The sequence below is a fragment of the Pelophylax lessonae genome, assembly GCF_965119305.1.
Source record: "Pelophylax lessonae genome assembly, chromosome: 2".
In the NCBI taxonomy this organism is placed as follows: Eukaryota; Metazoa; Chordata; class Amphibia; order Anura; family Ranidae; genus Pelophylax; species Pelophylax lessonae.
The window spans coordinates 347,850,877-347,876,161 of NC_138769.1; the positions used below are offsets into that span (position 1 = coordinate 347,850,877).

Genomic DNA, 25,285 nt, shown 5'->3' on the forward strand with positions numbered 1-25,285 from the left:
GGACCATAGATATTGGGCAGGGACTTATGTGCATGTACAAGCACTGCATAATGGTTAAAAAAAATAACTGTAATGAATAAACAACAAATAGGATCAGTTCTATGTTCTCACAACAGGATTCGGATTTTAATCTAAAACTTCCCAAACACTTGGGTGTTTAAAGTGACTCTGTCACTTAAAAAAGTGTAAAAATAATAAAAGATGCAAAAAAGAAATTCAATACTTACCCATTCCTTATTACTAAACACTGAAATCCCCCTCAAGTCTGCATATTTGGTGTTGCCATATGGAGTTTAGGCGTAATCTACCTTAACGTGTTGTGAGAATGAGGAGTTATGCATAAATCTCCTATAATAATTGTAAATAGATGGATGTAAATATTTAGTTTTCAACTGATATTGAGTTTTGGATTTTACATTTAGTTGAGAGATGATTGTCACTTATATGAAGTGGTGTGACTTCCAGTTGGCACTCAAAGTCAAAGGAACCTGTTTAACCAGTCCATTTAAAATGCAGGCCTGAACTACCAGGGGGGAACTGCTGTTTACATATAAACAACTACGGATAGTATCCTGTGATTACATCTTTGAAAGCTAGACTTTCGGGAGCCAGGGCACCACAGGTAGGAGTGAATCCCCCCCCCAACAGAAAAGGAGTGGTTAGAAGGAGGCGTAACTATGGGAGGGGGAAATGGTCCAATCTGGGAGGAGATACGCCCACAGGAAGTGACAAAGCAAGATAGCTTGAACCAATGAGAATTGCCCTATACAAGGCTATGGGAGATGGGTCTATATTAGGTTCGGGGAGAAAGGGTGACTTCCTGTTTGGCATGGGAGAGCGTGAGCCATCACTAGAGGTAATAATGGAGTAAGGATTAAGGGTACATTGTATATTTTACTTGTGTCGGTCATAGTGTGTGTATATGAGTCTATACTCTAGGCATTGTATTTGTTCAATTAAACTAGGAAAATTATACATTTTGTAGTATGTACAATAGTTGGATTGATGTAAATTACGTAGGCCTTTTGCAAACCTTATACAAATAAATAATTGTTGTGTTAAAGTTCTCATTCAGTCATAGAACTCTCATTATTAACCCAAATATTGTCTGAGATTAACTCTCATATATATTTTTGGTAACATTGGGCAGTCCTGGAATTTTTCATCTCCTGTGTCCCTTGCTAGACTCAGTGGTTCCACCCATCGACTCGTGCATAATTTCTGAGCTCTGTAGTGATGTTGAGGTTGATGGAAAGGACCACTGAGCTCAAGAGGGACACCGGAAAATGACACTTTTGACAAGTTTTAGTTTTTGCAGACTTTTGGGGGTGATTTGCAGTGTTTGGTACCATGGGATGAGTAGGTATTTAGTATTTAAGTTTAGGTTTTTGCAGAGACTTTGAGGTAGTATTCTCTTCAGTAGTGTGGTGTTTGGTTGAGCAGGCAGGGAGATGGGTAAGCATTTACCATCTTCTTCAAAATGCATATTTTTATTGCCCTTTCTGTTTAGCAACAGAGTTGTTTTAATTGTAGCTAGTAAGAGCTGGTTTAGAGAGGATCAGATTTAGCAAAAATTTACAAAACATTTACCAAACACAGTTATTAGTTGCCTAATGTTTATACACGTTCTAGAAAACCAAAATGTGCACACTTTGGAGTACCCACAAATGTAATTAAATGTTTCCTTGAGTGCCCTGGGACCTCTGAATCAACACTGATATGCACATTTTAACACTTCCCTGTAGTGCTGTGTGCTCGCCTATCAATACGCCACTATAATATGAACAGTGGATGAAGGTGAACTAACCTTCACAAGTGCAGGGGATATGCATTTTAACATTTACCAAATGTTGAAATGCTAGGACATCCAAAAAATGTATACACCTAAATTTTAGTCCAAAGAGAAAAGTATGAAGTTTAGGGGACTTCACAGTCAGTCTGGAAGTGTAAAATTTAGATTCCAACACAACTGCTGTTATAGTTTTGAACAAGCTAGGCTTCAGAAGATGTTTGGTACTTTGCAACAGTGATTCAAGTATATTCATACCAGATGCAGTGGACCGTGTTGGTCTGCCACGCATTTTTTTAAGCGCAGTGCAGCATGAGGCAATCCACTGCCTTGCACCATGTGGCTCCAAATTGAACTTAATGAGATATCTGTAAGACATTTCAATAAATTTTATGTAAAAGAGAAAATAAACAGTGTGATGTGCCAAGATCGGTGCATCAGCACTGCACTTACCCGGCCGGACTACACTGCACACCAGCTGCTGCGCTGTAATGAGGCAGCTGGTGTGAATGGACTCCTAAGTTTGCTACAAAACTGTGTATATCTGCTTAAAGCTTGTTTAGTGGGCCAGCCAGCATTCCTGGTTCTGTATACAGAATTCCAAGAGTATTTTAAAGCATTTTCACTACCTTGATACATTGATATAATACATACATACTTCAGGGACAACTTAAATGCATCATGTTAAGTGACAATACAGATCTACTTCAAGAATTTATAAAATGCTGCTTGAAGCGGGGTAACTGTTTTGTAAATGCTTGTTAATTTTGTTGCAAAGGGTTGACAAAGGGTTTGCAAGCTAAAATTAAACAATGCTTGTATTAATAAAGTCTTACTTTAGTCTGCGTACCCCATATTTAAGTAAAGCATAAATCTATCTTAGGAGAGTTATCCTTGAATTGGAACCCCTTATTTGTGCATTTATGCTATCCAAATAGTTAGGTTTTGCATAATATCCAAACAATTGTTCTACAGCAATGAAAGACATACTGACGTATACCCCTTCATTGCCATCATACATATTTATGTACATTCAAACTTAAAAAAAAAAAAACACATAAAGCAGATATTAAGGTGGATGTACAGATTTAAATGTGAAAAACAATGCTTTTATCAGTCTAGAAATCACTTCAGCAGGCTACAGTTGCCACATTTTTGGGGAACGAACATTAGTTTCCCTATATTTGTCATGTCTCTGTTTTATTAACATTGGTTTCAAGATATATTTTTTGCCAGTCTTTCTGGTAGGTTATTAGATTTCTTCCTTGTGAACAGATGAATCAGAATATCTTTCTGTAGACAGCCCTTATTACTCAGCTATAGTGCTGGATTCCGAATGCTTTAGAACATAGCTGTGATATCAGAAGATCAACTCATGGTTACAGATGTGACATTGTCTTTCAACGGTTGTGAAACTATTTAGATACCAGACCTTAAAAAACAATATTCAAAGTCCAAAAGGAAAGTAGCATTTCCATGCTTATGTACTTTTCATGTAGACGATCTTTAAAATAATATTTCAGTAATGAGTGAACTTTGGCAGGAGGAGTCAGGGATCTTTGTAGAAGCATATCCTAGCTCATTTCCTGGCCAACTTCTCCCATGCAAAGCCTAAATCTTATTAAGACAGGAAGTAAAAAAAAAAACCTCTCCAAAAAAAAAAACCTTTCCAACCGGACATAGACCAACAGATTTAAATGTTTTAAATGTTTCCCACTATACCATAAACAAAAGCATAAAAAAAAGTTTGCCTAGATAAACACTTTAAGCCTAGGTTTACATATACGCATGCGTGTTAGACATGTGCAATTCGTTTTGGTCCGAATACAAATTCGGACACATTTCTGGTTATTCGGACATTTGGATGTATCCGAATCTCTGAATTAAATAGTAACGAATAGTAACGAATTTTGTTGAAATCCATTAAAATTTGTTTTTTTTATTTGTTTTCTAACGAATTCCAACTTTTCAGAAAGATTAGAATTCTGATCCGTAGAAATGATTGATGATTCAAAATCTGTGTGAAGAAATAGCTGGTTGTTAAGCAGCGGGCCAGAAAAGCAGCCGACCCCGTCCTTAACAACCATGAGTCATCATCCACACTGGCTTCCCCACTGACAGATGAATGTAAAGAAAACAATGCCAGCATTGCCTGGCAATAAAAAAAATGTTAAAGAAAATGGCGTAGCCCCCCCCCCCCCAGTCCAGTTCTGAAAAGTTGTAATTTGTTTCAAAATGAAAAAATAAAACAAACTTTAACTAAAATGAAACAAAATTTAATGAAAACTAAACTAAACAAATTCTGATACCAAACTAAACAAATCCCATAATGAAACAAATCAGTAACATAACAAATCTATCTGAAACGAAACAAACCAAATAGTTCTGTTATGCACAAGTCCAGTGCTTGTTGGCTGTTGTACCTGAAAAAAGCATGAATTAAGAAGTCTGGGTCCATTTTTTAAAAAAATGCTTTGCATGGAACCACATGGTGGCAGGTGAAAACGAGCATGGGAGTCGACGCGTGGGAGTGCCATTAAGAATTATTGGCACCCTTTCGCATCTGCTAAAGAAGAGCAGCACATTTCTGTGTAGGTTTGGAATAGGTGCAATTATGCATCCTTTCTCAACCCATACACATGTGAGCCTAACCTCAGGTGGTGAGGGTTAATAATGATGTAAAAAGCAAATAACTGGAGAATGTCTGGCAGGGAGTTAAAATGTTTCTCCTGCAATAAAATGAAAATTTCAGATATGGAGAAACAAAATATTTCCTGGCTGTTTACAAACAATATAACATAGAATATTATGATATGCTCACAATCATTAACATAAATAATATTTTTGCTCTATGGGGAAAGATCTAAATTTCTTTTGTTAATTGTTACTCGTTGATGATGATCACAATGAGAATCTGCTAACATTTATAAATACTCATTGTTGCAGCAGGTTACAATTAATGTAAAAAATGCATCACCAACTAATCCTCCTAAATTATGTTTCTTATTCCTTTTAATGAAACAACAAAAAAAAAAAATACATTTGAAAATGTAATTACTGCTGGTGCTAACTTGTATGAGGTGATCATTATGTTCTCAAAATGTTTTGCTTTTTAAATGGTTCACTCCTGTCGACTATATGAAGCTCTAATAGCTGTTGTCAAGGTATTACTCCCACAAAAGTAGGTTGTCATATTTTTACAGAAGAAAATGGCTATAATTTTTTCTGATAAGCTTTTTTTTTTTCTATAATATATATTGAAAGCATTGCATTTTAAAAGTTCCGAGGTGATCAAGGTATGGAAACAAGATGGACAAAATAAACATTAATATATCTTCTAAATGCAGATATAAGGTTAAAGTTGTACAGTACCTGCATTGTTGGTTGAGATGTTAATTTCGGCAAACTGCTTAGTATACATGCTAAAGTCAGAAACTCCATTTACAGACTCCACCCGGATAGTGTAGTTCATGTGGGGCAGCAAATTTACCAGTGTAACTGTCCGTTCAACTAATCCAATCTGCTGTGGAACATAACCAATGCTGCTGCCACAGGGCTCACATTGTTGAAAGGCAATAGAGCAACGGTCACAGAAAATATTGTACATGAGGTCCCCTCTGCCTCCTGTATCCAGTGGTGGATTCCATTCTAAAATTAAGGTTGTCTGCTTCATGCTATAAATGAGATCTCTTGGGGGCGAAGGTGGACCTGGAATAGAAAAACAAAAGAGGTTTACAGAAACCAGTCATACATGTAAAATAATATAAATAAAATAAAAAATCATATGTGCAAAACCTCTATTTCATAAATTCAGATCCAAATTTGATCAATTAAAAAAAATACAATTAATCATCTATAAATGAATCAATTGCTATATACTAAAATCAGATAATAAATACATTTAAAGTCCCCACAATAGGTGTTATGAACATCCACAAGGTGAAAACATAACATTAACCACAAAAAGATTCCTAAAAGTTATGCCAAGAAAGATCCAGAGCCATCACCAATGGTTGCAAAATTCAGCCTCACCAAACATATAGGACTCCCTATTTTAGAAGAAGTCATAAAGGCATATTCAGTGGTACTAGCATCTATTGTGTCTCTCTCTGCTCTTCCACAAAGTTGCCATAAGTATTTGTGAGTGCAATATTTTATTTAATAAAGGGTACCATGTGATTTTACACTATATAGGGCTTTTGCCGTTATCTTTTCTGAGTGTAAGCTGTTGGTGACCGGAGGAGGTCATCCAGGCTATATTGGGTGCCAGGCGATTTTGTGGAGGAGCAGAGAGAGATACCATAGATGCCAGTACTATTGAATATACATTTATGACTTCTCTACAATTAGGGGGTCATATATGTTTGGCATTAATTTTGCAACCATTGGCGACTGCTCTGGATCTTTCTTGGCACAACTTTCAAGAATCTTGCTGACCACCTTTCAATAGGTGGCGGGGTTTCCCATAAAAGTGATCCCAGTGGTGATTTTGCCTCGTGATCACTTTCATAGGTGGCGGAAGAGGTTTCCTCCCGCAGGTTCCTGGTCTTTTTCAAGCTTACCAGAGCAAGCTGTTGAGCCTGGAAATGATCTAATCAAGTGAGGGCAAGATGGCCCCCACTCAGCTCTATGCCCTTGGAGGACTGGAGCAACCTCTGACATCACTTCCGGCTCTTTGGCATAAACAAGGGATTTTTTTTTTTTTTTTACTTAAAGTCAACATTAAAAAAAAAAAATGTTTTTCCTTCTTTTGCTTTTAAAGGTAAATGAGAGATCTGGGGTATTTTTGACCCCAGATCTCTCAATAAAGAGGACCTGTCATGCTTATTGTTATTACATTGGATGTTTACATTCCTTGTAATACGAATAAAAGTGATAATAAAACTAAATAAATTAATGTACCGTGTAAAAATAAAAAATAAAAAGTAAAATAACCAAGGAAAAATAATTCAAGGGCCCGTCCCTCCATGCTCGCGTGCAAACGCGAACGCATATGTAAGTCGTGCCCGCATAGCTAAACGGTGTTCAAACCACACATGTGAGGTATTGTCATGATCATTAGAGTGAGAGCAATAATTCTAGTGCAAGACCTCATCTGTAACTTTAAACAGTAACCTGTAAAAAATGTTAAAAATTTTTTTAGCAATACATTTTATTATGGAGATTTTTAAGTACCGTAGTTTGTCGCCATTCCACGAGCTTGCGCAATTTTAAAGCATGACATATTAGGTATCTATTTACTCAGCATAACATTATCTTTCACATTATATAAAAAGATTGGGTTAACTTTACTTTTTTTTATTATTCATTGAAATTTATTTTTTTTTTTTCAAAAAAAATTATGTTTGAAAGACCGCTGCACAAATAGTTGGCTGATGGACACGTTTTTTTTTGCCCATCAGTGTGCCACCTAACAAAATGTACCCATCAGAGTGCCCCCTAACAAAAAATGTGCCCATCAGAGTGCCCCTTAACATAAAATATTCCCATCAGAGTGCCCCCTAACTTAAAATGCGCCCATCAGAGTGCCCCCTAACATAAAATGTGCCCATCGGCGAGCCCCTTATTTTATGTTAAGGGTCACGCTGATGGGCAAATTTTATGTTAGGGGGCACTCTGATGGGCACATTTTATGTTAGGGGGCACTCTAATGGGCATATTTTATGTTGAGAGCAACGCTGATGGACACGTTTTGTTTTGACCATCAGTGTGCCCCCTAACAAAATGTGCCCATCAGAGTGCCCCCTAACATAAACTGTGCCCATCAGAGTGCCCCTTAACATAAAATATGCCCATCAGAGTGCCCCCTAACTTAAAATGTGCCCATCAGAGTGACCCCTAACATAAAATGTGCCCATCAGAGTGCCCCTTATTTTATGTTAAGGGTCACGCTGATGGGCAAATTTTATGCTAAGGGTCACGCTGATGGTCACATATTATGTTAGGGGGCACTCTAATAAGCATATTTTATGTTTGCTCATCTTTCTGAGTCATAGCACAGACTTCAGATTCTGACCTAGGCCCAAAGAAAATTTTAGCGTCCGGACCTCATTGAATTTTAATTCATTACCCCTGGTATATATCATGTTTGGGGTTCTAAGGAATTATTAACAAAAAATACAGATTTTTGCTTCTAAACAACAAATGTCAGAAAAAGCCAGTGTCAGCAAGTGGTTAGTGTCATGTTTTCACCTCGTGTACTTTCATTATATCTATTGTGGGGACTTTATTTATTTATTTATTCTCTGCTTCCAGTATATAGCACTCAATTTATTCAGGGTGTTAACTGTGTTATTCGTTTTTTTTGTTATATGCAATGCAGAATGGATTAATAAAGTCACAGCAGAGTTCTACTTGTAAAATGTTAGTTGCCTGGTTGTCATTTACCCAGACAAATAACAGAAAAATCTGAATATTAGATCTGCATACTTGGTCCAAGTCAATGATTATTTTTAATACTTTCTGAGTCATTTACCCAGATCAATGAGACTGAGACTGAAGTCAGATTATCTGATATACACTTACTCCAAATCAAAATAATAATAATAACATTAAATAAATAAAATATTGAAGCTACTGGATTACAATAAAAGCCTGGCTACTTGCATTTTCAACAGGAGGTGGGCAAGAGAAACATACATTTTGCCTATGATACAAGTTTCCTTTAATCAACAATTAAGGGCAATATTTTGTGTAACTGAATGGGTTTATTGAATGTTACACTTTATGTAATCAAATGTATGATTACTCACGTGTACACAAAGTGGAAGGGGAGTCCAGGGGAGATCTGTAGAAGTTCTTCTGACAGGTACACACTGTAGATGCTTCTTGATTTGTGTAGCTGTATTGAGGACATGGAACACAGGTCTGTAGTCGGCTGGACATCTTGTAAAATCCAGGAGGACAAGCTGTTGTAATGAATAGATAAATAAGTATACATAAATGTAAATCAATACTGAACACATAAATATCTGTTAACCAATAATTGTATTGGCAAATAATAGAACACAAATTATCCTTTTTGTCAATTACAAGAAAATGAAAATGTCCCACCCCTCTTAGCCTCATGGAAGTTATCAATAACCTCAACGACCATTTCCTACTGGAATACATGTTTGCAAAAGTACACCTAAAAACCTCTAAAATCCACATCCAATGGGCCCCTTGGATTAGTAACCACAGAAGCTTAACGCTAAAATAACCTCTTATTACCCCTTAATATGGGGCCTGCCTACCCACTCAACAAGACTTGTGATAGCTTCCTAGCTTACTGCTGACCACACTTCTTCTTACCCCTTTTCTTCTTTTCACAGATTTCATCTAAAAGCTCATGTATCAGAAACAGGTCCTAAATCCATGTAATGCACATGTCTTATATAGTAAAAACAAAACTTCAACAACCTTCTCTGAGTGAGCCAGATCCTCCTTTTACTTGTGCCTCAAATGTTTCCCCTCCCAGACAAAGCTCACAATTGAAGGGTTCCAGCAGCAGAGGCAGTTCTGTCAATCCAGAAAGCAGTGGGCAGACTTAGGTGTGAATCAACAGTGAAAATGCAGACAGCCATGCCCCATCCCACTGTAGTGCAAGCAGTCACAGCCTTGGTGACCATGCTACTTTGGATTAAGGGGCAGTGCCGCAGCATTTCCATGAAGTCGATTTCAGTGGCAACAGGTATTTGTGAACTATTTCGGGGGACTTAAGATGCACTTAAAATGAAGTGCTCCAGCAAATATTTTTTAATGGGTCACCATAGTTCTTCTTTAAAGTACAGAGCAAAGTTCATTTTATTGTACTTCTCCTGTGGATCACAGGAGCGCAGTTTATTCTGCACCCCTGTGACCGTTTTCAGCAGAAAATGGGCTGATGTCACAGAGCCCATCCAGACTCAGGAGAGATCATGACCATATGGTTGGGAGCCACCCACATGCCTGGACCGGCACCTGGCAGGAGTTGGCCGTTCCCACCCCCTCCATAGCCCAGCACTCCAGTGAGTGGGGGGGGGGGGGGTCAGAGCAGACAGCGGTGACAGACAGGCACCTGCTCTCTGCTCAGGGAGCTCTGAGAACAGATTGATTAGAGGTGTTTAATCGCTCAGTTCTTAGTCATAGCTGGCGGGGGACAGATGCAGCATCGGACCAACCACCTAGGTCAGTAGGATTGTAAAAATATAAAAAATTCCCATAATTCCTTTCAATTCATTTTATTGCAATATTTATTTCAGGTACTTATCTAGCGCCATCAATTTAAGCATATATACTGTACATTTACATCAGTCCTTCCCCTCAAGGAACTTACCATCTAAGGCCCATGCATCTAAGACCTAATCCACATTCATACATATACTAGGGCCAATTTAGACAGGAGCCAATTTACCTACCAGCATGTCTTTAGAGTGTGGGAGGAAACCCATGGAGGCACAAGGAGAACATGCAAACACAGGCAAGTAGAACCGTGGTTGGAATTTGAATCGACAGCCCTAGTGCTGCTAGGTGGAAGTGCTAACCACTTAGCCACTGTGATATGCCTACTGTTGTCATTGCATCATTCCGAATGACTTATACAAAGACTGTGGAGCCTGAAATCCATATCAGATTAGGAACAGTCCACATACCATTCCATTTCTGTGTTGTTAAAAGAGTAACGTCCTATTAATATCCACGCCAACCTCAATGTTATATCAATAGCCACCACAAAGAATGGTTTCATTACCCACAGTTTGATTAGAGGGTAGGATCAGCTGTAAATACAGACAAGATTTATTGCCACTGTCTACATCACTTTAATCCAAAAAGTCTGCCAATTTATGCAGCTATCACAAAAGACCAAAAAGGCTTGGATAAAGTGTTTATTCTAAGCAACAAAAGCACATTTATTTGGTGGGAGCAAAAATAATGGTTATGCTTACAGCAGAAAGAGTGAAAACAAATCATGAATTAGGGAGACATGCAACAGGTGCTCAGCCACTATCTATATTTCTCAAGTTAAAAGCAATTTTCATTGTACTGCTGTAAACTATTCCCTGCATTCCTGAGCTTCTGCAAAAGTCTACATCATTGCAGTAATAGTCATATACATTGAAATCATATATCCACAGGGAACATAGTTGTCAGCTAAGAAGAAATTCTATAGTCTATTTGTCAGAAGGGTATTTACACAAAGGACATATCTGCTTTCATCTACTACAAAGAAAATAACTGAAAGATTAACACTCTTACATAGGGGATCCATGAAACCAGCTCATTCTTAAAGTAACACTTAACTCTGGTGTAAAAAAAAAAAATCCTATTAAAATATATATTTTAAACAAAAAAAATGTCTAATTTTTTGTTTATAGTGCAAAAAAAAATAAAAACCACAGAAGTGATAAAATACCACCAAAAGAAAGCTTTCTTTGTGGGAAAATAAATGATAAATTATAATACATTTATTTGGGTACTGCGTCCGACAACCACGCAATTGTCAGTTAATATACTGCAGTGCCATATCGTACGTATCGTATCGTGTGGCTTGGTCATGATGGGGGGTAAACCTTCTGGTGCACTTTTTAAACTGTTATACTTGTTGAAAATCCAATAAAAATATATATATATATATATATATTTTTTTTTTAAACTTCTGGAGCTCAAGTGGTTAAACCGCAATGAATAAAAGTGTACATAAACAAGAGTTCTAGGTAATTGTGGTGTTCTAGGTTTAAGCTGTGTTTAAAGGTCAGCTGAATTGAGCTCAAATTGAGCATTACCCCCACATAGATCTTTACTCTATAGTAGAGTTGCCTTTTTGTATGAGCCGCAGTTTTCAGTTTGCTATTATTAAGGCAACCCAAAAGCATTTGCTTTCCAATGTAACTCTATACAGTGAATGCCATATCACAATTCTGGATATCTCAGGATTGATTTTATGGTGCAGTTTCACAATTCTGCTCACGTGTAATAATATAATTGTTCTTTGATATTGCAGTAATGTATTTTGTAATTATAAAAGAGTCCGTGTAGATGGGTTTTTCCTTGCTTGAAAAGGATTTTCTATTCCTATAGAAGTACAATATATGAGAATGCAAAACCTGTTTGAAGCAGGTTGAATGCAGATCAGAAGGAAGTAATATATACCTGTCACTGAATTCTGAATTATCTCATAAGCAATTTAAACTCTCACACTACTGCCATCGACATTGGTCAAAAAGAATATGTATGACATACTAAATACACATTATGCATTGCTGTATTTTGGTTTCAGTATGTTTACCCACTTCCAGCCCAGGCCTATTTTGGCATTCCTCTCCTTTTTTTTTTTTTGCTAGAGAATTGCTCAGAACCCCCAAAACATTATAAATATATCTTTTTAGCAGAGTCCCTAGGGAATAAAATGACGGTCATTATTATTTATTATCGTTATTTGTGCAGCAATTTTTAAAACGGGATTTTTTCCAAAGAAAATGAATGAAAAGGAAATGTATTAAAAAAAAAAAAAAAAAAAACACTAAAGTTAGCCAAATTGTTTTTTTTTTTTTTTTTTTGTATAATGTGAAAAATGATGTCATGCCCAGTAATTAGATACCTAACATGTCATGCTTTAAAATTGTGCACACCCGTGGAATGGCACCTAACTTTGGTACCTACAAAAATCTCCATAGGCTACGCTTCAAAAATTTTTACTGGTTACCAGTTTAGAGTTGCAGAAGAGGTCTTTTGGTACAATTATTGTTCTCACTTTATCGTTTGCGGTGGGACCTCACATGTTTGGTTTGAACACTGTTTACATATGCAGGCACGGCCTACATATGCGTTTGCTTCTGTGCGCAAACATAAGGGGATGAGGGGTGCTTTCATTTTTTTTTTTTTTTTATTTATTTATTTAATTTGTATTTTTTTATTTTTACACTTTCCCCTTTAATTTTGTTGAGTTATTTTGAGAAACAGCAAATTGACACTGTTATACAAGCCGTACACTCACTAATTTACATTGTAGCAAAGTGTCATTTCTTCGTGTTGTCACATGAAAAGATAGAATAAAATATTTACAAAAATGTGACGGGTGTTTATTAAAAACATAATTTATAACAAATGTTTAAAAATCATGTACGTAAGTAAAATCTAAATCACACATCACATTTTCCTTATGAAACAAAAAGGGAACAAAGAATTCCATCAAAAAATTGATAAATCAACAAACAGCATAGTAATTATTATGGTGCTTCTCGATCAATGCATTTCGTGAAAATCTCGCTTCTTCTATGCTGGAAAGCCTGAGATAAAAAAAAAATAGATTTCATGCTTCCCAGCAAAAACACGGCAATGTTTACATCTGCCAGCGCCGGAATGGACTTCTTTACATCATTTCCAGCCTGAGGGTCATAGAGATGGCCGGGGACCATCTGGTCTGCGGTCAGCTATATGGTAAGCTGCCACCACCGGTGGACTCATTCTCCAGCTCACCGATTGCACAGGAGAAGCTCAGGAGAGCAGGAGGGGGGGCGTCCCCTCCTGCCACCTGCAAAAGTAATCAAGTGGCTAAACAGCCGCTATAATGGCTTTTACATGTGAAGGAATCGCCAGCTGAAAAAGAAGAATATCTTGATGATGCCTGTAGTCATATGACGTCCACCTAAGATTAAGTTGTTACTTACTGTGTAACTACAGATTATGGAGCTCTGTAGCACAATTCTCATAGCGACCCCACCCATGACCACTATATGTTGAACCTGGTAGTGCCAACTGTGACCATACTTCAATACTTTCGTTGATCTTAACATAAAGTAAACTCAAGACGTGCATCAGCAGAGCTATCAGCATAGTTAGTACACTAGTGGCTAGTGATGAGGATAATTTGTCAAGGAGGAGCAGCAATGCTGGGAATTAGCTTTGAACCTTGTTTTCTAGGCTAACAATTGTGTCCTCCTTAGTCTATTTTAGCATATCAGATCTTAGGCTTTAGTACAAATTCTAAGGTTTCCCCACGTTTGTAGTAGCACTAATATTATTAATAGCCGCCGGGATATTTTATATGATTACATAATTGTTAGTGCTACTACACATAATTACTTTATAACATACTCTATACCAGTGTTTCTCAACGTTTTTTTAGTCAAGGAACCCTTTAAAATGTTGCACAATCTTTAGGTATCTCATTCAAAAATGTAAAAACTATTCAAATAGTTTTACATAACACAGGAATGTTAACACGTAGGACACTAAACGTTAGAGATGTATCCTTCCAAAATAAAAACCTTTGTACACTATTACTGACTAGTATTCCTATGTCTCTCTTTTCCCTCAGGTCTCCCTCTGATGGAGAGGGGCAAGGGAGGGACGAACAAGTGCCTGGCATCTTCCTTATTATCTGATGATGTCATTGCTTGCTAGGACGCCAGCGGCTAGAAGGTTATAATGGTGCACAATAAAAACCTGTGGCTTTGTGTAACTAAAAGGCAGGCTTGATCCACCCGCTAACTTGTAAACAATTGTATTAGTTTATTTTATTACAGATCCTTATATACTGCTGCCAATTTACACGTTTTACATATATAAGGTACATTCACATCACATTCACATTTTTGGGCAATTATTATGCATTTTGTCAAGGCAATGAAAACAAAAAAAGTAAGGTGCTACTACACTACATTACCAAAAGTATTGGGATGCCTGCCTTTACACGCACATGAACATTAATAGCATCCCTGTTTTAGTCCGTAGGGTTCAACATTGAGTTGGCCCAATAATGAGTTTAACAGCTTCACCTCTTCTGGGAAGGCTGTCCACAAGGTTTAGGAGTGTGTCTATGGAAATGTTTTACCATTCTTCCAGAAGCGCATTTGTGATGTCAGGCACTGATGTGGACGAGAAAGCCTGGCTCACAGTCTTCGCTCTAATTCATCCAAAAGGTGTTCTATCACATTAAGGTCAGAAATCTGTGCAGGCCAGTAAAGTTCTTCCACCCCAAACTTGCTCACCCATGTCTTTATGGACCTTGTTTTGTGCACTGGTGTGCTGCCAGGTTGGAACAGGAAGAGGCTATACCCAAACCTTTCCTACAAATTTGGGAGCATGAAATTGTCCAAAATATCTTGGTGTGCTGACACCGTAAGAGTTCCCTTCACGGGAACTAAGGGGTTAAGCCTAACCCCCGAAAAACAACCCCACACCATCATCCCCCCTCACCAAATTATTTGGACCAGTGCATAAAGCAAAGTCCATAAAGGCATGAATGAGCGAGTTTGGGGTGTAGGAACTTGACTGGACTGCACCTCAACCCGATAGAACACCTTTGGGATGAATTAGAGTAGAAATTGTGAGCCAGGCCTGTTCATCCAACATCAGTGCTTGACCTCAGTAATGCGCTTCTGGAAGAATGGTCAAACATTCCCATAGACACACTCCTAAACCTTGTGGACAGCCTTCCCAGAAGAGTTGAAGCTGTTATAACTGCAAAGGGTGGGCCAAATTAATATTGAACCCTACGGACTTAGACTGGGATTCCATTAAAGTTCATGTGTGTAAAGGCAGGCGTCCCAATACTTTTGGTAATATAGTGACATGTGATGACTTATTGGTTGTTAAGGACGCGGCGGCCACCCACACCTTATCAACCATGACAGTTACTGGTTGTTAAGGATGCTGGCAGCCACCCGCTCCTTAACAACCAGCTATTGACAGCCTGTGTTAAGGACAACGGCTACACCCAGTGGTAATTATTGCAGGCTTTCACTACTAAAATACCGCATGACTTCATAAAATAACTCATGTGATATTTTTTTGAGTGCGCTGAGAGTCGTATTGTTTCAAGTGCCCCCCTAGGAGGATGGCCGTTCCATAGGAATGCGTTTAAAGATGGACTTGGAGATTTTGCAAGGGGAATTGGCTATATAGTATAGCAGCTTTGGTAGATAGATCATTTTGATAAAATTGGCCCGTCCCATGAGGTCCAGGGGTAAATCCATCCATTGCTTGGTCTGTGTTTGCAACTGAGATAACAGGGGACATAGATTGTTATTAACCAGTTCTGGACTGGAAGGATTTTCCCCCTAATGACCTGGCAATTTTTTGCGATTCGGCACTGCGTTACTTTAACGGAAAATTGCACTGTCGTGCAGCACTGTACCAAAATAAAATTGATGTCCTTTTTTTCCCACAAATAGAGCTTTCTTTTGGTGGTATTTGATCACCTGTGCGATTTTTATTTTTTGCGCTATAAACAAAAAAAGAGCGACAATTCTGAAAAAAAAACAATATTTTTCACATTCTCCTATTTAACATCCCACCCCCCAAAATAAAAAAATTAAACATCAACATTTTTCATCCTGTTAGGCCAATTTGTATTCTGCTACATATTTTTTTTTTTAAAAAATCGCAATAAGCATATTTGATTTTATTTATTTTTTTTACTAGTAATGGCGGCGATCTGCGATTTTTAGCGGGACTGCGACATTACGGCTGACAGATCGGACCCCTAACTGACATTTTTGACACTTTTGGGGGGACCAGTGACATTACTACAGTAATCTGTGCTTAAAATATGCACTGTTACTGTAAAAATGACACTGACACCTGGTGACCAGGGCAGAAAGCGAGGGAAGATCTAAATATTTACAGCTGTCACCAAAATAGGGGTAAAGGAGAAGTATCAAAATGGATATAGATGTCCAGTGGCAACTGTTAAAGTATAACTAAAGGCAAAACTTTTTTTTTTTAGTTTTGGATAGGGTCAAGAGGGATTGGATTGCCTACCAGGTTGTATTGCTGTCTGTGCCCCCGTTAAGGAGATTCACCCTCTCTATCTGTCCTGTTTACTGTTATCAGTCAAAGTAAAGGAAACACACTAATTTTGGGTTGTCCTCAGAAATGTAATAGAGGGGAAATCTTTCATTTTGGATATATTTCTTCTCACTCCTGTTTTGTTTCTGAGAAAGAAGTGAAGGCTGTAAAAGCAAAATTTGACTAGAGGTGCTAGGCCTTTCCCATTCTATCCAAAATTAAAATAATTTTTGTTTTTGGAAGTTCAATTTTACATACCTTACCAATTTAATTTCAATTTTCACACCTTTAGCCAAGTGACTTGGACAGTTAGCACCAGTCCCAAATTTCATGGCACCTTAGTGTTTGGATTTTGAAAATAGAACAGGGTGGTTTGACATACTCACACGTTCTTTTATGTTCTTGGACAATTAACATCTACCATAACCAATTTCAGTGGATTAATGTGACTGAGTTACCCATGTAGCTATAAATGATGGGGTGTATTCTTGACACTCATTTGAATTAAAGAACGTCACTTGGTGGGTAGTAAGAAAAAAACGTCTTCAGCATTACAAAACATGTGTGGTTGAATGTGACTAAATACAATTAGCTATTCTTGTCCTACTTTTTTTTAAATTGATTCACTGATTCACTGAAAATTTTCAAAACATCTTAGATACTACAGGGGTGCTGTAGGAAATGCAGATATTAGTATACCTGCTTTTTTTTAACTTCTTCAATACTGGGCACTTTCACCCCCTACCTGCCCAGACCAATTTTCAGCTTTCAGTGCTGTTGCTTTTTGAATTACAATTGCACTATTATGCAACGCTGTACCGAAATTATGTTTTATCATTTTATTAGGACAGATAAAGATTTCTTTTGGTCGTTAACCGCCACTGGGTTTTTCATTTTTTGCTAAAACAAAAAAAAAATTGATATTTTTTTAAAAAAATTGTTTTTCTTAGTTTCTATTAGAAAATGTTGTAAATAAGCAATTTTTCTCCTTCACTGATGTGTGCCGATGAGGCCGCACTGAAGGGCACTAATGAGGTGGCACTGATGGGCACTGCTGAGACAGTACAGAAGGGCACTGATGAGGAGGCACCAATATGCAGCATTGATGGGCACTGATAGGTGGCCCTGATATGCAGCACTGATTAGCACTGAAAGGAGGCACTGATGGGCACTGATAGGTGTCATGGATAGGCGACACTGATGCGCCCTGATTAGCGGCACTGATGAGCAGGCACTCATAAGCACTAAAAGGCAGCACTGATTGACATAACTGATATACACTGATTGGCATAACTGATGGGCAATTGAAGGTGACACTCATGGGTGCTGGCTGGCATCGCTGTTGGGCACTGACTGGCATCACTGCTGGGCACTGTTGGGGCTGCACTCATTATCTCTACTGTGAGGAAATGCCGCTGATTGGCTCTCCTCTCTTCACACTCTGTCAGTGTAAGGAGAGGAAAGCCAATAACTGCCATTTCATTGTTTACATACGATCAGCTGTGATTGGACACTGCTGATCACATGGGTAAAGAGCCACATCATCGGCTCTTTACTGAGATCCTGGATTCTCACCCTCGGGCGCACAAACGCTGTGAAAGTGGGACGACGTCATACGGCGTCGTTTTCCCAGAACAAGAGATCCACATTGCGACATCAGTTGTCTATAAGGCAGGTGGGGGGTACTTAGAAATGAAGAGCTGTAAGGCCCCTTTCACACATGCTGTCCGTTTGTCCGTTTTTCATTCATCCATTGATGGATGAAAAACGGACATCAATGTATCCCTATGTAAAAATGGATGACAACGGATGATCATCCATTAACATCCATTTTCATCCGCTTCCGTCAATGTCCGTTTTTTTGAACGGATGAATGCCCTATTTTTCATCCGTCAAAAAAAACGGATCGGACGAAAAACGGATGAAAAACGGGTGACAATTGATGACAACGGATGAAAAACGGATGAAAAACAGATAACAACTGATGAAAAATGGATGACAACTGATGAAAAACGGAAGACAACTGACAAAAAAAGGATGAAAAACGGATGAAAAAAAGACGAAAAACGGATGAAAAACGAATACATTTTGACGTGACTAAACTGAAGAACTGAACGGACCGTATGTGTGAAAGGGGCCTAAGGTTCGTTCAGTTCATCAGTTCAGTCACATCAAAATGTATCAGTTTTCCATCCATTTTTCATCCATTCTTCATATGTTTTTCATACGTTTTTCATACGTTTTTCGTCAGTTGTCATCTGTTCTTCGTCAGTTGTTATCCGTTTTTCATCTGTTTTTCGTCAGTTGTCATCTGTTTTTCATCTGTTGTCATCCGTTTTCATCCTTTGTCATCCGTTTTTCGTCCGATACGTTTTTTTGACGGATGAAAAATAGGGCATTCATCCGTTCAAAAAAACTGACATTGATGGAAGCGAATGAAAACGGATGTTAACTGATGATCATCCGTTGTCATCTGTTTTTACATAGAGATACATTGATGTCAGTTTTTCATCCGTCAACGGACAAACGGACAACATGTGTGAAAGGGGCCCTAATGTTTAGAACAAGGACACATAGGGGGAGATTTACTAAAACTGTTGCATACAGAATATGGTGCAGCTGTGCACAGTAATCAATCAACTTCCAGGTTTTATTGTCAAAGCTTAATTGAACAAGCTGAAGTTAGAAGCTGATCGATTACTATGCACAGTTGCACCAGATTCTGTGTGCACCAGTTTAAGTAAATCTTCCCCATAATGTTGAGAATTTCTATAATAGAAACCCCTTTAAATTCCATAAAAATGTTTCCTAGTTTCAATATGCAGGATGAAATGTAGCAGAGCTAGGAGCATTATTGGGTTAAACATAATGAGAAGCAAAGGAATTGCCATTTCATAACTACAACCTATAATTGTTTTGTTAGATGATGGATTTTGTGATGTGAGAACACAGATCTTCTCTCAGCTCTGCCCACTGTTTGTAATGGAATCTGAAATGAAATCAGAACTATCCTTTGTGCTTTGATTTGTTCACTTGCATTAATGTAAATTGGTTTAAAAGAAGCTTTGAGAAAATGCACAATGACCAGCCATTGATAGCAGTTGTATTCTTTTGGCGCTCAAAGGACAATTTTATACACGTTTGACCTGAGCCTTTGGAAAATTGAATGCTTCGTGGACAGGGTGACATAATGTTTTGTACTGCCTCATAGAAGAAAAGATTGGTTTATGCCACACAATAAAGCCAACAGCTTTGAATGAAGGATTTACACTGATCTGTCACTATCCTGCTGTTTTTGCCAATTTTATGGTAACTCTTGTCACTACAGCTGGTCCTCAGCACATTGCTAGAGTACCTTGGACAAAAAGGATTTATATGTAATATTATTTATTAATTAAAAGTGGGATTTTTTTTATATAATGTGTTGCCTGCAGCAATCACAGTACTGCAACATAAAAAGATAAATTATAAAACAATATGTATAATATTTATATCTAAGTAAAGCAAAATTAATTTGGTGCTTCTTTAAATGTAACCCTTTCACTGCCAGCGCCATTTTTTACTTTTTTTGCACACATTTAATAAAATATTTTAGGCCTGAAGATTGCATAAAGCCAGGTAGGAGAGAGAGATGCAAGGAAGCTTTGGGGAGGGTTGGGTTGCACTTTGTACATAACACACTTCTGAACCCTGCCTGTAGCACTCACTTGAACCCTGCCCGTAGCACACTCCTAAACCCTGCCTGTAGCACACTTCTGAACGCTGCCCATAGCCCACTCCTGAACCCTGCCCATAGCCCACACTTAAACCCTGCCCGTAGTACACTCCTGAACTCTGCACATAGCACACTCCTGAACTCTGCACTCTGTATGCAGCGAACTCCTGAACTCTGCACTCTGTACATAACGCACTCCTGAACTCTGCGCTCTGTATGTAGGGCACTCCTGAACTCTGCACTCTGTACGTAGCGCACCCAAGATAAAACCGGCCCCTGAGGAAAACCATACTGCTTATGTGGCCCCTTGATGAAATTGAGTGTGACAGCCCTGCCTTAGAGAATGGTGGAAGTTTAAATATTAACAGTTTAGGAAATGCATTTTCTGTAAAAATACATTAAAAGTAATTTTAGGGCCAGCAATGAGAAAGGAAGGAGAGCGGACTGATGTCCACTCTACTCCCTCCCCTCTACAGGCTTTACCTGTCATGCCAGTCTCAGGTAATTTGATGGGCATACAGAGCCCATGATACATTACCAGAGGTGTTTGGAAGCAATCTGGAGGCTGCACAGCTGCTCAGTTGCTTCCACCTGACAGAGAATGCGCTTATCAGATATATTATTAATATTCTTATTATATTATTATTAATATTATAATACCATATTTTTATAGTGGCAACAGTTTGCTATACACACTCCTGGGGACTGCATCTGCTGGGAGTGTCTGTAAACCCTCCCGTTGTCACGACGAACATTGGTGACAGGTTAAACTGGATATAACAAACATGTATTTTTTATCCAATTAGCATAATTATATAACAGTGTATTTTATTGATATTTTACATCAATGTTGCTTATCCTTCATTGTCCAAAAAACAGGCTGCAGGAAAGCAGGTGACACCACTATCTTTCTAACAAATTAGGTGGTGTTGTTCTCCTGGCTGATGCAGGAATCACAAAAGTGGTTTAATAAATTGCAGTCTTTTAGGAGGTAAAGCAGCTCACATATGTGTATTTCAGCTGTACATTAAGCTGGAGTTCCTGATAGCCCATCCCCTAGAAAGGTATACTCATTAATTTGCACACGCTTGCTCCCTTGCCGTACATGTGTGGCTTGGTTACTGACCACTTAGTTATGGTAACTTCCACATAAGGAAGATCCCATTCATTCCCATATCCAAAAAGCCCCACTCCATTAGAGCAATGGGGCAAAGGCTCTAGTGGAGTTGGGGGGCAGCATTGGAGCATAGATCACCAAGTATATTTTTCTGGGGAGGTGGGCTATCTGGAGGCACTGTCAATATGCTCTTAATGGGCAAAGTGACAGAGCTTTGTTTAATAAATGGTCTATTCTTAAAATAAATAATTAATTTAGATTAGTTAGATAAGATTTTCCAACTTGCTACAAAATGCTCTTCTCCTGTCTGGAGCAGTTGATAATGAGCAAATACCATTGTTGTGAAGAACAGTGTCATATATAACCAGGGTAAAACTCAGAATTAAAGTAATTGTAAAGTCTCATTTTTTTATATTAAAATAACAAAACATTTTATACTTACCTCCTTTATGCAGTGGTTTTGCACAGGGCAGCGAAGTTCCTCCTCTTCTCGGGTCCCTGGCTGGGGATCCTGGCCCCTCCCTCCCGTTGAGTGCCCCCACAGCAAAGCAGCTTGCTATGGGGGCACCTGAGCCAAGCCGCAGCTCCGTGTATCCATTCAGACACTAAGCTGCCGTTCAGCCCCACCCCCTCTCCCTCCTGAATGGTTAACTAAGATTGATTGACAATAGCGGGAGCCAATGGCTGTGTCTCAGCCAGACAGGAGAGAGAGAGAGTCACGGAGGGCTAAAGCACTTGTGGACATTGTGGACATCTATGAGATGGGGCTCATAGAATGCATTAAGATAAAAAACCTTCTGACTTTACAACCCCTTTAAGCTTTTTCTTTAAAATCTCCCTTGAACAGGGGTCTGAAATTCACAGTCACTTCATCTTCTAAAATATTTGTAACAGTTTAACAGGGAAATGAAAAAAGAAAATCAGAATCTAAATATGGGCTAGAGAAATGGAAAAGCAACATTCACAGCTTCCAGTTTCCGTCTTTTGTCCAGAAGAGAGTAAGTGCAACATATTTCAGTGAGAAACACCACAGGCTTCATTCTTCTCACATATAAACCAAGCACCATATGCTGCATTCACAAGATTTTAGGAAGCAGCCTGGGCACAGGCAATGTGACCAAGAAAGCATACACTATTTACTTCTCTCCTTATTGTTATGCTGTTTTGGGAAAATTATTTTGAGCACTTCCTTTGAGACTAAAAAGAAATACATCATTACTTGTGTGGTTGCTATATCATGAAACAGCATCTTTAGTCTTCCAAAAAAAAAAAAGAAAAAAATTTTATTTCTGCAAGCACAATGTTTTTTTTTTCTCTTTTTAATAGGCCTAGTTTTAATGGCAGTAAAATTATAATCTAAAACAAAGATTTAGAGTGGAGAACTATTGGAAGAACATTTTTTGAAAATCCTAATGGACTGCTTGATTGCTTTGACCCACTCTAGGGAAAGTCTGTGTAGTGTTCATTTTTTTTTTTTTTTTTTTGATAGGCTAATACCAATTCTACTAATCATAATGAAATCTGAAAACGCTTTTTGATTAATAGTGAATATATAAATATCCCCTTAAAGATTGGCCAATTGCTAAGGTATATAAACAGAGGACTATCTCTATAGGTTTGAAGTAATTTGGAAAGCACCACGTCCCTATTGAATATTTTAGTGTGAGAAGTTATACTGGGGAGTATAGCTGGGTGCCACAAAGGGGGACTTTACAATAGGGTGCTTGGGTATTATGTGGTGTACCAGATATAACAAGAAAATATACCGAACATATATTAGAGTAAAAAAAAGCAAAATATAGCTTTATTATGAACAACAATAAAAAATATACTGTGATTGGGGAAGTCACAATATATTGTACAAAATTGAATTATATCATACCGACAATAAACAGCCATATAATTTCATACAAATATAGTCATACATATATTCTCCTAACACAAGGGTAAATGGTGTATATGCTTTTATACCCAGTTGCATCCACAATGGATGGTCTTTGTGCAGGAGGCGTGGTAGCCCACAACAATTAACCCAACATGTTTCGCAGCTCTACCGCCGCTTCTTCAGGGGTATCTTTGAGGGTATCACATAAATATATTTGTCATGAAAGAAATATAATAATAAGCTAAGATGATAAAGAAAAGAAAAATGAAATTAGTACAAAATCATGATATACATGTTTGTAATAGCTTATATAATTAATGATATAATGTCAGAGCTTATTCAAAATAGTAACTCTAGTGAACAAAAAATTAAGTAATGTCCATGACACAGAGGTAGCGAAAGTAATATACACTATCCTACCTGTTCGGCATGTAATGGAGCACGCTGTAGTAGGAGGTGCGACCACAAGGCCAGAGGGAAACCCCCCGGGGGCGGACACAGGAGACCGACCACAAATAGGGCAAAAAATGCAACTGAAGGAAAGTATGATCTACAAGTTGAAAAATAAAAAATAAAACATGTGCTTTTAATTTCATGTATAGCCATCCTATGTCTCACCTATAAAGGGGAGACAGGAATTGATATGTCGTTTGGCTTGCCCCTCCTCTACACGTTCGCGGTGGCCACTCCCATGGCTCCCGCGGACGGCGTTTGGATGTTGACCGGCCTTCGGCTGATGCGCATGCGCGAGGTGCGCGCGCGTCCCTGACGTCAGCCCGGATGTTCGTCAGGACGCATGTCCTGTGCGTCACCCGGGTGGAGTTATCCAGACACATAAATAGCGGCAACTTGGCGTCCATCACCGCGATGTGCGGGGACTGGACGCGATCCTTATTCTGTTATCAGGTAAGACTGGTGCCTTGTGCTCTTATTATTTCCTTTATCGGCAACACCTATATCGAGGGGCAAGCCCAACCTAATGGCTTAGATCCTCGTTAAGGATGATTAGTCTAATCTCTAGATAATGTGATACATGTATCTGCCTAAATATTGCAGATTGCTTCTCCTAGTTGATACACATTAGATATACATTACCTTATATTTGTTTCTTTTTAGGAAACATTGTTGGGGATCTTCTATTTGATCCACTTTCTCCCTCTACCCAGTCCCCGCCCATATTTATGGCCGGGCATTACTGAGGTAAGAACCCTCTCTTAACCACCATAGCTCCATGAGCTACGGCCTAAGCTGAAAACAATAGGTGCCCTTCCTGTCTCCCCTTTATAGGTGAGACATAGGATGGCTATACATGAAATTAAAAGCACATGTTTTATTTTTTCTTTTTCAACTTGTAGATCATACTTTCCTTCAGTTGCATTTTTTGCCCTATTTGTGGTCGGTCTCCTGTGTCCGCCCCCGGGGGGTTTCCCTCTGGCCTTGTGGTCGCACCTCCTACTACAGCGTGCTCCATTACATGCCGAACAGGTAGGATAGTGTATATTACTTTCGCTACCTCTGTGTCATGGACATTACTTAATTTTTTGTTCACTAGAGTTACTATTTTGAATAAGCTCTGACATTATATCATTAATTATATAAGCTATTACAAACATGTATATCATGATTTTGTACTAATTTCATTTTTCTTTTCTTTATCATCTTAGCTTATTATTATATTTCTTTCATGACAAATATATTTATGTGATACCCTCAAAGATACCCCTGAAGAAGCGGCGGTAGAGCTGCGAAACATGTTGGGTTAATTGTTGTGGGCTACCACGCCTCCTGCACAAAGACCATCCATTGTGGATGCAACTGGGTATAAAAGCATATACACCATTTACCCTTGTGTTAGGAGAATATATGTATGACTATATTTGTATGAAATTATATGGCTGTTTATTGTCGGTATGATATAATTCAATTTTGTACAATATATTGTGACTTCCCCAATCACAGTATATTTTTTATTGTTGTTCATAATAAAGCTATATTTTGCTTTTTTTACTCTAATATATGTTCGGTATA

The 25,285-nt window shown here is 38.3% G+C and overlaps 1 protein-coding gene across 1 annotated transcript in view; it reads right to left on the reverse strand.

Annotated features, from left to right (window-relative positions):
• EPHA10 (EPH receptor A10) overlaps positions 1-25,285 on the reverse strand; it is a 963,870-nt gene that overhangs the window by 508,813 nt on the left and 429,772 nt on the right. The window contains exons 4-5 of the mRNA XM_082245791.1: positions 8,542-8,697; positions 5,162-5,497 (exon numbers count right to left, since the gene is read on the reverse strand). Of these exons, the coding sequence (XP_082101917.1) occupies positions 5,162-5,497; positions 8,542-8,697 (492 nt within the window). The remainder of the gene's footprint in view (positions 1-5,161; positions 5,498-8,541; positions 8,698-25,285) is intronic.